We start from the raw sequence: 18766 nt of genomic DNA, 5'->3' as shown, positions 1-18766 counted from the left end.
TTTCCACAAGCTATCCTTTACCATCAGCCCTGTCTTTCTTATATATCCTCTGGTTGTCCTACGTCTCTTACCGTTCTTGGGGGTAATTTAGTTAGCTTTGTGTAGCGATCGCAAATGCTACTCAGTGAAAGCCAACGAACACTTTTAATTTTTTCATTGATAACACATTTTAATCCTATAATTTATTTACACTTCCCCCTTACTAAATTTAAAAAAAAAATATATATAACAGAAACGGTAACAGTGGCAGTCAGATACCATTGTAATTCTTTTCAGGTCATTCATTGTCAGACAGAAGCAGTATGGCACAACGTTACGCTAAAAAAATAAGTTAAAAATATAAAAATGGCTCACCTCTTTGTCCTCTGAAAGACCATGCCAACCCAACATAATGTTTACTGCATATGAAACGTGAATGGATTCGCCGAGCTGGTGTGAAAGTCCGCGCAAGTTGATTCGGTCTTCACATTTTTACCTCCCGAGTTTTTGGTTTCCGGAAACATATGAAGAAAACATCCTTCATGTGTCGTAATGTCTAAAGTCGTTTCTACACGTTCCAAAAAAGCAATGCGTGATCGGCATGTTTGTTTTTGAAAGATTACCGGAGAAAAGTAGCACTAATTACGTTGTGTCTATGCGAGGGCGGGTCTATAATGTCCCACTTCGGCTTTATGATGCGACGTCACGGTCTATAAATAGCCTGCGTGCGGTACGCCATTGCGCGGCGGTTCGGTTAGCAAAGTTCCGGCAATCTGGTTAAAAGGTCAGATTCCTTCAATGTATAATTGTTAAATGGAAATTCAGGCATCAAGCGGTTGAAGGCCTTAACAATAAACCACTGACCTCTAAACATTTTTCAATAAAGCCCATGTACGTATTTGCTGGATGCATGTCTCTGTCAGTTTGACAGCAACCAATTGTAATTAAAAGCGAGCAGAGCGGGAAAAGGAACATTGCTGAGGAGAGTCTGGGCCATAGGAGGAATACGTCATCATATCCATGTGATAAATGGTGCTTATTTTCCAAAAGAGATAAGGAATTTTTTGAGTGTAGCGACAACAATTTTCCTACTTAACAAATGCTTCTGTCCTAGTATAAATTGAACTACACATGATAAGAAATTCTGCATGTGCCAAAAGCTATGCATGGAACTAAAAATAAAATAGGTCATGAATAATACAAGTGTCGGACGATGGGCATAAAAGATTCTGGACGATTACTCACCTATTCTACTGCATATGGTGACGAGAAGCTCCCCGACAGTTTTGGAGTCATCCACCATGATGGTCTTCACTGTGCCATCAAGCATTTTAATCTTCTGCGGTCTCTGCTTCTTCTTGTACTCCAAGACATCCTACAAAGCAAAGGGGCAAATGGTTCTCAGCAGAGAAATACCGTGCATGTCGCACTGTAAAAATGTAAATCACATTAACAGATACATGAACACTGACAGTTCTCCACCTCACGCTGTACTACTTAATCTTACTCCGTTTCGCAGCATGTAGTAATCCAGGGTTCTTCCAGACTCCAGCCAAATTCCTTTCCTGGGATCATCGTCAGACAGGAAAAGACCGTAATCGGAAGCTGAAGCACAAGGGGAAAACGTGAATGTACATGTAGATAAAATATGAATTCCATGATTAAAAATTTGAAACAACTAAATTGTATGTTAACCTTGTCCGGACTGGGCCTCTGGGACACGTTCCCTGATGATCCTGCAGGCATCATACACAGGTGTGGATGGCTCAAATTGCATCGTCTTTACAACGTTGCATTGACGGACGCAGATTTTAAGTGACAAAGCCACCATCTTGGAGGGTAGAATGGCCTCACACCTATAAAAAACATCATGTAAAATGGTTAAACATGAAGAGGCAAGACACACTGGGGCAAATAAGTATTTAGTCAACCAACAAATGTGCAAGTTCTACTTGAAAAGATTAGAGAGGCCTGTAATTGTCAACATGGGTAAACCTCGACCATGAGAGACAGAATGTGGAAAAAAAACAGAAAATCACATTGTTTGATTTTTAAAGAATTTATTTCCAAATTTGAATGGAAAATAAGTATTTGGTCACCTACAAACAAGCAAGATTGCTGGCTGTCAAAGAGGTCTAGCTTCTTCTAACGAGGTCTAAAGAGGCTCCACTCATTACCTGTATTAATGGCACCTGTTTTAACTCATTAGCGGTATAAAAGTCACCTGTCCACAAACTCAGTCAGTCACACTCCAAACTCCACTATGGCCAAGACCAAACAGCTGTCGAATGACACCAGACACAAAATTGTAGACCTGCACCAGGCTGGGAAGACTGAATCTGCAATAGGTAAAACGCTTGGTGTAAAGAAATCAACTGTGGGAGCAATTATTAGAAAATGGAAGACATACAAGACCACTGATAATCTCCCTCGATCTGGGACTCCATGCAAGATCTCACCTCGTGGCGTCAAAATGAAAACAAGAACGGTGAGCAACAATCCCAGAACCACACGAAGGGACCTAGTGAATGACCTACAGAGAGCTGGGACCACAGTAACAAAGGCTACTATCAGTAACACAATGCGCCACCAGGGACTCAAATCCTGCACTGCCAGACATGTCCCCCTGCTGAAGAAAGTACACGTCCAGGCCCATCTGTGGTACGCTAGAGAGAATTTGGATGATCCAGAAGAGGACTGGGAGAATGTGTTATGGTCAGATGAAACCAAAATAAACCTTTTTGGTAGAAACATCAGGTTCTCGTGTTTGGAGAAGAAAGAATACTGATTTGCACCCGAATAACACCATACCCACTGTGAAGCATGGGGGTGGAAACATCATGCTTTGGGGCTGTTTTTCTGTAACGGGACCAGGACGACTGATCTGTGAAAAGGAAAGAATGAATGGAGCCATGCATCGAGAGATTTTGAGTGAAAAATCTCCTTCCATGAGCAAGGGCATTGAAGATGAGACGTGGCTGGGTCTTTCAGGATGACAATGATCCCAAACACACAACCAGGGCAACAAAGGATTGGCTTCGTAAGAAGCATTTCAAGGTCCTGGAGTGGCCTAGCCAGTCTCCCGATCTCAACCCCATAGAAAATCTGTGGAGGGAGTTGAAAGTCCGTGTTGCCCAACGACAGCCCCAAAACATCACTTCTCTATAGGAGATCTGCATGGAGGAATGGGCCAAAATACCAGCAACAGTGTGTGAAAAGCTTGTGAAAAGTTACAGAAAAAGTTTGGCTTCTGTTATTGCCAACAAAGGGTGCATAACAAAGTATTGAGATGAACTTTTGGTATTGACCAAATACTTATTTTCCACCATGATTTGTAAGTAAACTCTTTAAAAATAAAACAGTGTGATTTTTTTTTTTTTTTTTTTTTCCTTCCACATTCTGTCTCTCATGGATGAGGTTTACCCATGTAGACAATTATAGGCCTCTTTAATATTTTCAAGTGGGAGAACTTGCACAATTAGTGGTTAACTAAATACTTATTTGCCCCACTGTATATTGTCACAACGTGAATAGGAGCAATTTCAAGTACAGTACAGTATATTCACCTTAGTTAAAATCATCTTCAAAAATAATATCATTACCAAATGTACACTTAATAACCAGCTGCATTTTTATTATGCGCTTCGCGAAAATGCTTTTTAACCATTCAGACCAACAGTATTTCTAGGTTAAGGTTCATTCACGTGTAGAAAACTAGCAATGCCTGTGAAAGAGGATAGTATTCAGGATAGACTAATTAATCAATTCTAATGTTCCCAAAACACCGGTAGTAGGAGTGGGAACTTCTTGGTACCTCACGATACGATACGGTTTGCGATACAAATCTCACGATAACGATGATCTGACGATATGGCGATACAACGATTATCGATACATTGGTCATGAAATCATTCTAAGATATTCTTAAAACAACTAATATACAAAAAAGCAAGCTTCTGCTGTGAATTGGAATGAGTTTGTCACGAGTAGACGTCCAATCCATTTGAACTGGGAGGGTTGGCAGCGAATGATGTTCATTCGCTGCCATCCCTTCCACTTCAAACAGATTGAAAGTCTATGGTCGTCAGTAGCAGCCAAAGCCAGGCAATGAGGTAATTTTGGGCCATTTAAGGTCATTCACCTGTTGATTTTCAGTTACTTCCTGTTGATTTTCGGGTATTTCATGGGTCACTTCCTGTTCACTTTGTGTTACAGAACAGGAAGTGACCTAGGAATCACCCAAATGAATAGGCAGTGACTCAAACTCAACAGGAAATGACCTGGAAATGCCCTAAAATGAACAGCAAGTAACCTATAAATGCCCTGAAAATCTGACAGAATGACTGTGAATGCTCTGGTTTCGAATGAACGAAAGTTCGCAGTCTAAATGGACTGGGTGTCGAGCACTGTCAAGGCAGCCTTAGAGTTAACTTAGACACTATTATGGTGGAAGATTTTGGGAGCAACTTGTTGGTTCCTTTTTATTTATTTATTTTTAGACATTGACACCTTTTCAAAATGATATCTCAATTCTTGCAGGAGCATATCGATAACTTTTTGCGATGCAAAGTATCACCATATATCGCCATTTCGATATTTTGTCACACCCCTAACCAGTAGTATCCTTTTTTTCAAGTGGGGCCAGATTACAATTAATGGATGTTAGCAGGTGCATGACATGGCATGCATATTTGAAAACCTGAAACACAGAGAAGGAATAAAACACCACAGCATATCATTTGCAGTATGCCCTTGCAGTCATTTTAGTGAGGGAAAATTGAATTTGTGCTGTGCACTTTCATGTCCGCCGCTCCCTGCTGTTCTCATATTAAAGTGTCATGTGCATGTTGTAGTGCATGTAGAAGCCACTGAAACATGTTAAGTAATAAACTAAAGTGTAAAAGTGAATATACAGTATGTGCAGGAATAACTAGTGCAAAAACAATGAAAATGACATTCCACTGCCACCACCACAACCACATCATTATTTGCTGCTAGCCTGCTTACCACCCCACAAGCAAGACTTCACTGTGAGACAAATTAGTGGGTGTTTTGTCACATTCTGCAGTACAGGTCAAGCGGCTCAGGGCTTCTTCGACTTATATGGGCAAAAAAGAGAAGAAGACCTTTTCTCCTTGGCCAGCTTTACCTCAAGGTCACTCATCCATAAACTAGCAGGAAACAGTCGGAATTAAGTTTGGCTCCCATAAATCCGAGCTCCAGGTCTGATAAGGATCCTATCAGTTACGAAAAGTGAAACAACAGTAAGGATTACTTTTTCACAAAATTTTAACAAAAGTTTATTCTGAATCAATATGCTTAACTGTGGATAACTCTGGAGAGTGTTGTAGTTTATTTTTTTTAATCTTTATATATTCTACAGATGGAAAGGGAAAAATATTAATATGACATGATCTAGGGCACCTTTGAAACAAACAGTTCATCAAGGAACCTGTCTGAGTCAGAGAGACGAAAAATCTGGAAAGTACATTTTCCATAATTATTAAGTTGTGACTGAGGCTGCCTTTGCACCTGTCATGGTTTCCCTCCATCAAACCCACCTTTATTTGAGTTTTTCTTACTTGAAAGTAAGAAAAGACAACCACAAAGAAAGAGGAGGTAATGGCACTGCGTGAGCTCTTTTCTTTGCCAGGTTTGCTCAGAGGCCCCACTGAGTTTTTGTTGCATGCAGTCGTTCCTCGATACTCCACCAGAGAAGCAGCATGCGTCTCTGAATGACAATGAAACATGGACGTGTACCCAGGTTTACATTCAACCAGTGCTGTTAATCTTACTTAAAAAATTACTTTTCCCCAAAAGTAAATGAGTTAGTAACTCAGTTACCTCATTGTAAGAGTAATTAGTTACTCAGCAAAGTAACTGACGTTACTTTTCCTGTTCTACACATTATTATATAATACATCCTGTAACTTCATTCACATAAAAGATGTTTATATTAACTGATTGAATTAAAAAAAAATCACCTATATAACATTGTAACAGCATAAAAACTTTTAACTTTCAAATGCTGTGAGGAAAAAAATCCTTTTTGTTTTTCCTGTTGTACTGAAACCGCACCAAACCGTGACCTCCGTACCGAGGTCTGTACTGAACCATGACTTGTGTGTATATCATCATGTATTTTTCAATATGCAGGTGAGTCTCTGAATCTCCTGCCTCTTCTATCTTTGCTGTAGTTTGATTAAAGGTTCATGGATATGTCATTCAAAAAAAGTTTAGGGCAATTGAAAACTTCTGGTCATAAAAAAATATATATATGTGTATATACTGTATACATATATATATATATATATATATATATATATATATATATATATATATCGATATATACTGTATATATGGCGGAAAACACAGACAAGACTGAAAAAGCAGTTTTTGCTCTTGCACTCTTCTTTAAAAGAAACTGCTGAATTTTAAGCCAAAAGAACTGTTGTGTTTGATTGAACAATACAGTATGGCTATATGCTGCCATAGTAGATTCATGGCGCATTAAGCCCCCAAACTATTTTTAATTTGTTTGTCTTACCCTGGAAGCCCCCGTTTACAAACGTCGTGCAACCGTTTTTGTTCAACCCAGCCATAAAAAGAAGGGAAGTAATTATATTATTCAAAATGTCTGTCATTTTTAGCTTAGAATCATTCATTGATGTCTAATATTTCGTTTAAAAAAAAAAAAACGACTTTTGTGAAAATTATTCACTCGCATATTTTAAACTTTTAAACAAATTACGTCACAGTGAAAAAAATGGTGTCTTTAAAGAAGTCATGGATAGCTACCTCATAAGTATCGCTTAATTGTATTTTTTTTGTTACTGTTGCATTTTCTCCGATATGTTAGGTGATAAATAATTGATCCAAACGAAGAAAAATTGAATAAAACGTTTAAAAGGGTAAATATATGAAAAAGAACATCGCAACCACTCCTTGATGTCTGCGATTTCTGCATCGTGACCCTTGTTATATTACCATGTTTCACCCATAAAATCCACAAAAATTCCAGCTATGGACATTCATAGCTGTGTTTTGACACTAAGTGATACATGCTACATGGAGTTTTTGGATCAAAACAAGGTAAGTACAAGATAATATCTTGTTAAAGTCATGGCGTCTGTAATTCTGCTCTCGCGTGCTCTCACCTTCAGATAGGGTTTAGCTTTTTAGAGAAAAAAAAACAAATTAAATGCCCTCCTTTTCAAAATTTTTCCTCCCCCAGAAAATTGAGATTTTAAGCTTTCCAATGATGTATCATACATGCATATTGGACAACTTTAAAAGTTGGCCAAATCGGGGGTCTCAGAGCAGAACTTCAAGATGCACATATTTATTCCCAAAACTAATAATTAATCATTAAAATTATTTTAAATTAATTGTCCCCAACTGGATGCCACAAACTGTATGTAAAAAAAAAAAAGTTCCCTGATACAGTTTAAGATGACGCTCGCCACGCTAAATGCTAATGCTAATGAGAACGCGAATGCAATGCTAACGCTCCGAGCCACCTAGCCAATCATCATCATGTGTGCAACGGCTTCACCATCGCCTTCCTCCCGCCTCCCTCCCGCTATTATATCTCCCTGGCAGCTGTGATAAAAACAAACAACTTGCGCCTTATTCAACCAAGTAGTAGTAACGCGCCCCTTCACATCCTCATTAACGGTAACTGTGTTGCAAAGATGGGAAAAGTAATTTATTTGATTACTCACTACTGAAAAAAAAAACGTTAGAAACGTCGTTTGCTCTAGCGTTGTTATTAACAGTACTGCATATAACACACAAGAAGAAGCACATTTAACATCCAGTAAAATCTCAGATTAAAAAACAATGAAAACACTAATTTCTTAAGTCTTCAAAGGAAAACATATTGACAAAGACTTCTTAGATCTGTGTCTGAATAAAAACAAGGTTACTTGTGATAATATCCATCTACAGTATGTTTAATGCACCATGGGGCATTTGTAGATTATGTTGTCAGCATCATCTGTCATTTCAAAGAATAAGTATAGCAGAAATCACATGATGAAACCTTGGAGGATAATTAGAATCCCTAAGCATACTGAAGTGAGAGAACATTTGTCACGAGCATCCTGCTGTAAATGCTAGTGCAGCAAAGTACATGTTCAAAGATGGGTCGCAAATATCATCCATCAATTTTCTACTGCTTATTCTTTTCAGGGTAGTCAGAAGATTATTCCATCCGCCTGTGGGAAAGAGGAGTGTCCATCCTGGACTGGTCACCAGTGAATTTCAAATCACTCCTCACACTTACATTCAGAGCATAGGCTTTTTATGACCCTAACATGAATGTATTTTTTTCTTCCTAAATGTAGGTGGAACCCAGAGTAGCAGGGAAAAACCCACCAAGCAAAGAGGGGAGGATGCAAGCTCTGCAAAAGTCCAAGGTGAGATTTCAAGAACCACTGAACACTTGTGGATCGCCAAGACACATTCTCCTGACAAGTTCTAGCAATATCTTTCTGAAAAAGAATTTGAAATTTAAGGTGTTTTGGTTATAATGTCTTTAAAAAAGCACACATTTACACAACATTTACGTCCAGTTAATTATATTTTCAAAGGTTATACGAACAATTTACGAACCTGCTGAAATAAAAATAAACTAAACACACTTCAAATGAAAATGACTGTGGTGCCTTCAAAAATCCACGATGAGAGTAATTTTCACAAGCCTTTTTAATGTCTCCGAAATACTGAATCAACAGCCAAAAATGAAGTTGATCATTGTGCTGTCAAGTGCTGTTAAATCCATTTTTAAAAATCCATTTTCAAAATCAGTGTTGCTTTAACAGCTCCAAAAATAGCAAACATCACCTTGCTGAGGACCAGGAAACACAGAAGCCATCTGGAGAGAGAAAAGCTCTAATGACTGTGGTTTCAGCAGTTGTGTGAATCTTGATTACCCCACCAGTTAATCACTCAACAGAACATTTAAGCATCTTCTTAGTCTCTGTCTTGCCTGGTCTGCAAGCAATGTTGGTATGTTCTGTCCACAAATGAAAATGGTAGATCAAGGTGTGGATATATGAATGGAAAAAAAAAAGTCCTTCAAGGATGCAATAGTTGTTAGAACTGTATTACATCATACACTGTAGTACTTATGCTTGTGAAGTTCTTACTGTATATTGTATGAAAAGAATATAGGAAAAATGGCTAGTCGTGTGAGGGTGTGTTCATTGACATGCATTTTTGTGGGCTTTGAACATTATTGCTGCTAGTGTGTTAGCTAGGCACGTTACAAGATTATCAATCAGATTAAATAGAGTGTTTGATTAGAGTGTATTTGCTAAATTAATCACAATCATGAAGACGTTATGCATAATAATAACATTACATTATTTGGGCTTACCTTTCCTGGTTTATTGAAATAAATAAAACTAGTGTTGCAACGATTAATCGATTACCTCGAGTAATTCGCTTGGAAAAAAGCTTTGAATCAAATTTTGCTGCTTCGAGTATCCGTTTAATTAATGACATTGTAATGGTTTGTTTTGAAAGTGTTTGCATTTAGTTCTATTGATTTGAGTGGATACACTACCCTCTAGTGGCAACAGTGAATATAACATAACCGATTAAAATTGCTGAATCCAGCTGCTTCCTGTTAAGCCCAACATAAGGTAAGGTTTTTACTTTGAGCTCATGTTTTTTTTAGGGCTGTCAAATTTATCGCGTTAACAGGCGGTAATTAATTTTTTAAATTAATCACGTTAAAAAATTTAACCCAACCGCATGTGCGGAAGGACCCACTCATCCATTGCCACAAACAGACTACAATAGTGCCGTTTTATGTTTATTGAGAGCTAAGCTAGGGATGTCCCGATCCAGGTTTTTGCACTTCCGATCGGATATTGTTTTACACTTCCGATCCGATACCGATACTGGCCGATACTGATACCGGCCTATCTGATCATGTGTTAAAGTTTAAAGTTATTTAGCCTCCTTACTTAGTTGTCAGACTCATGTTGAAAAAGGTTTTAGTACTCTTGATAACAACTAGCCAGCTGAATTAGGTGAGTTTGAATAACACACAACGGTTGGTAACAAGAAACTGACCTGTTTATTCAGTGACAAACACAAAATATTATAAACAACAAACAGAAATGGCATAGTCAGTCAGTAAAACGTGCAAATGACATTGTAAACTGTCTTAAAAAAGCAAAACACACAAACAACCTCAGTGGAAAATCCCACAAACCCCCCAAGCTATTAGATGCTTTTACTGTTTCGTGCATTGGTTACAAAAATTGTATAAAAAGCCTCCCAGGTTTAAATAAACGACTATTTCAGTATTAAGTTAACATTTTAAAATAGTAAATAAAATACTCAAGTCCCCATTCTGTATCAGCAACTTTAAACTACATTCAATTCATTTAATTTTGCGAATCAACTGTTAAAGTTGTTAAAATTGCTACCGTTATTCCATAATTTCCTTTCTGTCTACTTTCGACATGTGAAAGTTTTAAAACTGTTTTGAAGATAGATTCAAGTCATGATTTTGCCGATTTAGGAGTATTTTAGATAAAAAGTTAATTAGGTTCACTTGGAAGGTTCACAACAGCCTACTAGGGAAGTCTCCTGCTTTAAGATGGCAGCTGTTTACTACCGCAACTAGTTTTCAATTCTTCAATGTTGCTAAGGCCTCGAGTCTGTCATTTTGCATCTAGTTCTATATAATTATGATATCTATTATCTAAAACGATGTTGACGTAGTTTGTAGCGACTGTCAGCAGCAGTCAGGTATTCTTGTGTTTTTTATCCAGCGGCATGAGTTGAGCTAAAGCCGTGAGTTGAGCATTGGCATTACCCGGGTCTATGAGAAGCATGATGTTTACTCTCGGGACGCAATGCGGTCCGTTTCTCATTGCGTCCCGAAGACCGAGCTGTGTATTAGTTCCGCTTTACTTGACATATTTCAATAATCGGAATTTGGATGTTTGTGAATTTTTCTCGAATCTTCCCTGGCCGAATCGCTCAAGGATGTAATGATGGCTGGGCATGTTGTACCGTGGTTCTAAGTGTTGGATGGTGCGTCTTTACTCACAAGAGATAATGGCTCGTCATCCAGAATAAATTCTTCGGCAATGACTCGTTATTCCCTGGGCTTTGGGACTGTCGAGTGCCAGTTTGTCACGCATAGCAAAAGTTTCTCCCAGTGTTAGTTGCGAAGGACCTTTCTTTCTGTCTTCGGTTTTCTTAAAATACTTCTTATATTGTTTGTGGTGGTATTTCGCTAAATGCTTGATTAGGTTGGTTGTATTAAAACTTTTTACAGCTTTACCACCACGCTTGACTTTATTGTGGCATATGTTGCACTCTGCCTCTTCGTCTTTGTTGTCCTTTAAGGTGAAATGATCCCACACAGCTGAGATTTTTACCGATAAAGTCTCTCGGTAAATTAGGAGACGGTAATGTAAATGTAGTGTGTTGAAGGTGTGCCGTAAAATGCGGACCGGATTTTAGGGAAACCGAAGCAAAAACTGGAATGGATTATGTAAATCGGTGCGCTGGACTGGACTTTAAAAAAAACTGGATCGGAAGTCTGGATCGGAATTTTTCCGTGTTGCCCGATCCGATACTGATGCACATTTTTTTGCCCATATCGTCCGATCCGATCCAAATATCGGATCGGGACATCACTAGCTAAGGCGCAGTGATAAGCGAGTGGAGTGGACACAGGCATTCATTGGGGCCGCGCTATTTATTGGCATAAGCTTTGGCATCTCTTCCACAACAACTATAATTATTGTGGCGAGCCACGTGGGGAAGAATGACAGGAAATAATCTTTTTCTTAACACCCTGTATTGAAAACAACACAGAGACGATATACCATTTGCAGTCACCACTGACAGTCATGGTTGCCCAACTTCCCATCATGTATTTGGGTGGAACAGTTAAGTCGCTGCAGTATCATTTACTGAAAGCACAACAAAAATAATATTCCTATATCCCCCAAAAAATAATGTTCACAAAAAGAAAAGCGTTCAATGCAAAGAGAACTGGCATTCCCAATCAAAATAGCTATGCAAAATAATACTCAGACTTTGGTCAAACTCTATTCAAACATTTCATTCAGCTCAACAAATACACTAAATGGCAATATTTAGTCACAATATACAAACTATCTGAGGTCTCGTACGTTGTGAAGTCAACACTCAAATGAACGTAAGGTACAATGAACCCGGAAATTACGGCGTCAGTCGAGGGGCAAAACTAGAAAAACTTGGCTAGATCTCTAATTATTTTAAACTCGCCCTTGACACCTTGTTGTGTATTTCAATCACTACCTTTCACAATAGTGAACTATTAGTTTATTTTTTGATTTAAAATTTTACATTTATTAAAACGAAAACATACAGAGGGGTTTTAATATAAAATTACTATAACTTGTACTCACATTTATCTTTTAAGAATTACAAGTCTTTCTATCCGTGGATCCCTTTCACAGAGAGAATGTTCATAATGTTAATGCCATCTTGTGGATTTATTGTTATAACAAACACATACAGTTCTTATGTACAATATGTTGAATGTATATATCTTGTCTTATGTTTCCATTCCAACAATAATTTACAGAAAAATATGGCATATTTTATAGATGGTTTGAATTGCGATTAATTACGATTAATTAATTTTTAAGCTGTCATTAACTGGATTAAAAATTTTAATTGTTTGACAGCCCTAGTTTTTTTTTATGCATTCGTAATTTTGTTTATAGGTATATTTTTGTGGGAATGTGTGTTTGAACGATTTGTTAAGAGCATTGTAAATAAATGTTAGAATTGTATAGCATTTAAGCTAGCCGACTTTTCCTACACAAGTTAGCCAATTGTTCTTTTGCTCTACTGGGAACCTTTTTTTTTTTTTGTATACCGTTTGAAGCTAAGCTCGAGTGTTTTAATTTATTTCCAAATGCAAGTGTGAATCTTGTAGTTTGAAGAAACACTCGAAAATTTTGTTTTGCATTCGCATTTAATGCTCTTTTGAAAGTGACATCTTCGCAAGCCTTTGTTTTACATCTCCTAAAATTGATTCTGCAACGCATTAAATGTTCCCAATCTGATTACTCAATTATTCAAACTATTTGATTGATTAATCGACTACTAAAATAATCGACAGCTGCAGCCATAATTAAACTCATAAAGTATCTCTAATGTGGTAGAACAGCAACACTTGTCATTACATATTACACAATTTAATGAAGTACAATAGCTACTGCACAAGAAAACTGCATTACAAAAGATGATAGTGCTAAGATTTGATTAACATGGTCACTGAAGTGTTATGTGTGTAAATGCTGGAGACTCAAGCCATGTTATAGCTTGCCAAAAATATTTGCGTGATTGACAAGTGAAAAGCATTCACACAATTCCTGTTGTACATCAAAAAGTGTTATGTAAATGTACAGTGGGGCAAATAAGTATTTAGTCAACCACTAATTGTGCAAGTTCTCCCACTTGAAAATATTAGAGAGGCCTGTAATTGTCAACTAGTGTAAACCGCTACCATGAGACATAGAATGTGGAAAAACAAACAGAAAATCACATTGTTTGATTTTTAAATAATTTATTTACAAATCATGGTGAAAAAAAGTATTTGGTTAATACCAAAAGCTCATCTCTATACTTTGTAATGTACTGGAGGCCAAACGTTTTCTGTAACTCTTCACAAGCTTTTCACACACTGTTGCTGGTATTTTGGCCCATTCCTCCATGCAGATCTCCTCTAGAGCAGTGATATTTTGGGGCTGTCGTTGGGCCACACGGACTTTCAACTCCCTCCCCAGATTTTCTATGGGGTTGAGATCTGGAGACTGGCTAGGCCACTCCAGGACCTTGAAATGCTTCTTACGAAGCCGCTCCTTTGTTGCCCTGGCTGTGTGTTTGGGATCATTGTCATGCTGAAAGACCCAGCCACGTCTCATCGTCAATGCCCTTGCTGATGGAAGGAAATTTTCACTCAAAATCTCTTGATACATGGCCCCATTCATTCTTTCCTTTACACATATCAGTCGGCCTGGTCCCTTTGCAGAAAAACAGCCCCAAAGCATGATGTTTCCACCCCCATGCTTCACAGTGGGTATGGTGCAATTCAGTATTCTTTTTCCTCCAAACATGAAAACCTGTGTTTCTACCAAAACGTTACATTTTGGTTTCATCTGACCATAACACATTCTCCCTGTCCTCTTCTGGATCATCCAAATGCTCTCTAGCGAACCGCAGACGGGCCTGGATGTGTACTTTCTTCAGCAGGGGGACACGTCTGGCAGTGCAGGATTTGAGTCCCTGGCGGCGCATTGTGTTACTGATAGTAGCCTTTGTTACTGTGGTCCCAGCTCTCTGTAGGTCATTCACTAGGTCCCCCCGTGTGGTTCTGGGATTTTTGCTCACCGTTCTTGTTATCATTTTGATGCCACGGGGTGAGGAGGGAGTTGAATGTCCATGTTGCCCAACGACAGTCCCAAAACATCACTGCTCTAGAGGAGATCTGCATGGAGAAATGGGCCAAAATACCAGCAACAGTGTGCGAAAAGCTTGTGAAGAGTTACAGAAAACATTTGGCCTCTGTTATTGCCAACAAAGGGTACATAACAAAGTATTGAGATGAACTTTTGGTATTGACCAAATACTTATTTTCCACCATGATTTGCAAATAAATTCTTTAAAAATCAAACAATGTGATTCTGGGTTTTTTTCCACATTCTGTCTCTCATGGTTGAGGTTTACCAGTGTTGACAATTACAGGCCTCTCTAATATTTTCAAGTGAGAGAACTTGCAAAATTAGTGATTGAATAAATACTTATTTGCCCCAGTGTATCTGTATTTAAGTGAGCTTATTTGTCAAATTTGGAATGATAAATGTTAAAATGCCACAAGGTGTTTCTCACCATTTGTGAAGGGCAGGCATTTGTAAGATTAGGAACATTTACCTAACACTGTTATCATACTTGTTCTGAACAGTTATAATTTTCTGCACCACCCCCACGTGTAGTTACATGATTTTCAAGGTCACAAGGGACACAATATTGACGGAATGGTAAACAAGCATCTTTGTGTTTTGGATGGATAGATGGATGCATGAATGAATAAAATGTTTTTCTTATGTACTCCAAGCAATAATTGCAGCAAGTCTAAAAGCAGTCCTGGTGGGATCATTTACAAGCATGACTGAAATTGATTAAAGCACAATTCTACAAGCACTGGGATGTGCAAATCATTGTAGTTCAATTCTAACGTCACTAGCCGACAAGTTTCAAGAGTTTTTACAGAATGTTATTTGTCAATGGCATCAAATGACTGAATTTAATTCCAATCCCTGCTGCCCTCGGGAATGTTCGAATAGCAGGATTACATCTAAATACGACAGATTATATGTTCACAGGTTAAACGACACCTTGCCTCCTTTTCTACTTGTTTTAACACCCTGACTGACGCTGAGCCTAACAACAGCCTTTTATCCCTGTCCGATGGAAGGCAAGGTCAACTTCCTGCACACCTACTGTGCCTCCCTAGGGGCTGAGATATCTTTGCAGCACAAGACACTCAGGTGGTGAGTCACATAGCTTCTGAAAAGGTTTGTGTGCTATAAATATACGTATAGTCATTGTGTTGGTAGTTTCACAAAATATGCATGAGCATGTCATGTCAAGGTCAGGTCTTTTATCTGAGCTGCTTCTAAGTTTAATGACCTACTTAATGAGCTTTTTTTTTTTTTTTTTTTTTTTTTTAGCACTTTAGAAGGGTCGCCTAATTGTATACAACACTTTGTGTTTTAATCAGCTTTCATATATACATCTTAATTACGAGCATGAGGCGTGTTTGAATTATGGCAAATAAATAGAAAATCATTATGCACGTATTTAACAGCTCCAACCTTAATCTATGTAAGTAGCACATGAGTCTGCAGAGACGTGATTCTGTCAACTTGTCTTCACCACATTAATAACATCAGGAGTTTATAGCGGCACAGTGATGAAAAAGTGAAACATTTGCATGCCGCAGCGTACGCAATTATTATAGATTATTATCGCTGTTTGTTTTCCAAAGATCAATGCAGTGCAGCTAGTGTTTGCAACTATCATTGTGGAAATTGTGTTGGTTTTCGTCTCCCAAAAATGTGTTGCTATTGGAAACAAATCTTGCCGAAAGGTTAAGCCACTGAAACATTTTGTACTTTAAAAATGATCCTATTGATTACATGGCCAAACAATCAGCTCCACAAATGTAATCCATCAATGGCTCTTGCCTTCATCTTCCATCATCCACTCTGGACATTATCTAAATTAATAAACTCTTGCTACAGTAGGCAACAGTCATCATTAACAGCAATATGAATTAGATTATACATTGGCATTAAATCCAGGCCTTAAAAACCATGTAAAGTACATTTTAGTGATTTCTTTCTAAATACAATGAAATATGTTTAAAAATGAGTCAAGAGATGCCAACAATTTATCATTGAGCTGTTGAGATTTCAGGCCTTCTTTTCAATAATCGCAACATAAGACAAGTCCAATGTACTTTGCCGCCCAAGCCTGGGATAGAGAGGCAGACAGATATACGAGCTACGAGGACCTGTGTGTTGCTTCATCCATGAATATGAAGAGTGTGCATCAAACCCTCTTAATCACTGTATATATTCATTTATTGAGTGCATCTTTATCTCCATCTTAGTATTTTGAAAATCATCATGCTGAAAATGACAGGAGGCTCACACACAAACATTTAAATGCTAAAGAGAACTGTTCCCATACACACCATCACTTGTTTAACTCATTTGCTCCCAAAAATGTATAACTACGTTCTATTTCTAATTGTTTCAGTGTCCCAAAGATGTATTTTTAAGTTTTTCTTTTTTAACAAGAGACATCTCTAGGTTATGCTTCAACTTAGCACCAAAGCACAAAGCTGAAAATCCATTTTAAAGCAATAAAACTGGCTAATGGAGGCCGTAGCGCATTTGGTAAGGCCCCTAAACCCGATTCAACGGAACGAACGGCCGGTGTAGGTGCACTATCCTCTTCCCCTCATGATCCACTCGCTCTCGCTATATGATTGGCCGAAGAGTCGAAATGGCTGTCCCGTGAAATGCCTGTTTAAAAATGTTCTCTTTGTTACTTCTTGCGTTCGCTTAATAGTGCCCATTTAAAAAGGAAAAGCGATGGAAGATATTATACACAGAGTGTATCATCAACAAATGTTAAAGTTGTATCATCAACAAATGTTAAAGTTGTATAATCATATAGCGAGAATAAGGAACGTCACTGACAAGCGCAGGCCCCCGCGAGTGGATAGTGAGGGGAATAGGATAGTGCACCTACACCGGCCGCACTGCCAGGGGGCCGGCGGAAGACGACCGAATGGACGTCCAGGATGCCAGGCGGCCGACGACCGAGCAGAACAACCGGGAGGATACCCGGGATGCCAGTCGCTGGACGACCGAGCAGAACAACCAGGACCACCAGTGCAGCGGACGATGCTGTTGAGTCCGTGCTGGAAAGACTCAAAAAAATTATGAGACAGGCGGCGATGAGAGAAAAGTTTAAGTTTTATGTGTGTTAAATTGTTACTTTGCTATCAAAATCTCTATTTATCTTGTTGTTTATTTTGTAAAAGGAAAACATTATTCAGATGTTTGGGATGTAACTAAAGCAAAAAATAGCTGTGTAAGTCAAACTTTTGTTTGAAATGTATTCTTTACAAAAGGCTCAATTTCTCTGTTTTTTCATCAGAAATTGGAAAATTGCTCAAACTAAGCTACAGTGCCTTCCATAATTATTGGCACCCCTGAAAAAGATGTGTTTTTTAGCTTCTAATTATTTTTTTTTTATTCAAACAAGATGGGACCTTAATGGAAAAAAAAGAGAAAAATCCAACCTTCAATACAAGTGCATTCATTCAGTGGGGAAAAAATCCCACATAAAGAAAAAAAATATTTGACATCAAATAATGTGTGTCACAATTATTAGCACCCATGGTGATAATACTTTGTACAACCCCCTTTTGCCAACAAAACAAGGTCTGGGAACTGAGATGGCCATGGCAGGAGCTTGATTTGGCGTCTGGTGAACCATTTCTGTGTAGATTTGGCCGTATGTTTAGGGTCATTGTCTTGCTGAAAGACCCAGTGCCGACCCATCTTCAGCTTTCGGGCAGAGGGCAACAGATTTTGATTTAAAATATCCTGGTATTTCAAAGCATTCATGATGCCATGCACCCTAACAAGGTTCCCAGGGCCTTTGGAACCGAAACAGCCCCACAGCATCACTGACCCACCCACATACTTCAAAGTGGGTATGAGGTGCTTTTCAGCATGCGCATCTTTCGTGGCACGCCAGACCCACTTAGAGTGTTCTTTGCCAAAAAGCTCAATCTTGGTCTCATCTGACCAAAGCACACGGTCCCAGTTGAAGCCTGGGACCGTGTGTATTTTTGTGTGCACTTGTATTGAAGGTTGGATTTTTCTCTTTTTTTCCATTAAGGTCCCATTTTATTTGAATTTAAAAAATATATATTAGAAGCTAAAAAACTTTTTCAGGGGTGCCAATAATTATGGCGGGCACTGTATTTTCTAATGCTGATTTCTAAAGAATGGGAAAAGATATGAACTAACTTTTTTTTCCTGCTGAAAGAAGAGAGTCTCAACTTTCTTTTGGTGGGTTCCATGTTTATATAGCAATAGAAGAGAATTTTCTGTGGGCCTAACAAAATCAGTCAAAATCCAGTAAAACGGCCGGGAGCGAAGGCGGTTGCACC

The 18766-nt window shown here is 38.4% G+C and overlaps 1 protein-coding gene across 4 annotated transcripts in view; it reads right to left on the bottom strand.

The window, feature by feature from the left end:
- Positions 1–18766, bottom strand: part of tln2b (talin 2b) — a 206737-nt gene that overhangs the window by 129349 nt on the left and 58622 nt on the right. For all 4 annotated transcript variants that reach the window (XM_057837617.1, XM_057837619.1, XM_057837620.1 and 1 more), the window contains exons 2-4: positions 1675–1835; positions 1487–1584; positions 1225–1354 (exon numbers count right to left, since the gene is read on the bottom strand). In XM_057837617.1, coding sequence (XP_057693600.1) covers positions 1225–1354; positions 1487–1584; positions 1675–1810 — 364 coding nt within the window. In that variant the 5' untranslated portion in view covers positions 1811–1835. The remainder of the gene's footprint in view (positions 1–1224; positions 1355–1486; positions 1585–1674; positions 1836–18766) is intronic.

This window comes from Corythoichthys intestinalis, chromosome 5, assembly GCF_030265065.1.
Source record: "Corythoichthys intestinalis isolate RoL2023-P3 chromosome 5, ASM3026506v1, whole genome shotgun sequence".
Lineage (NCBI taxonomy): Eukaryota > Metazoa > Chordata > Actinopteri > Syngnathiformes > Syngnathidae > Corythoichthys > Corythoichthys intestinalis.
Note: the sequence above shows the minus strand (reverse complement) of the source record. Positions and strands in the feature narration are given on the sequence as shown.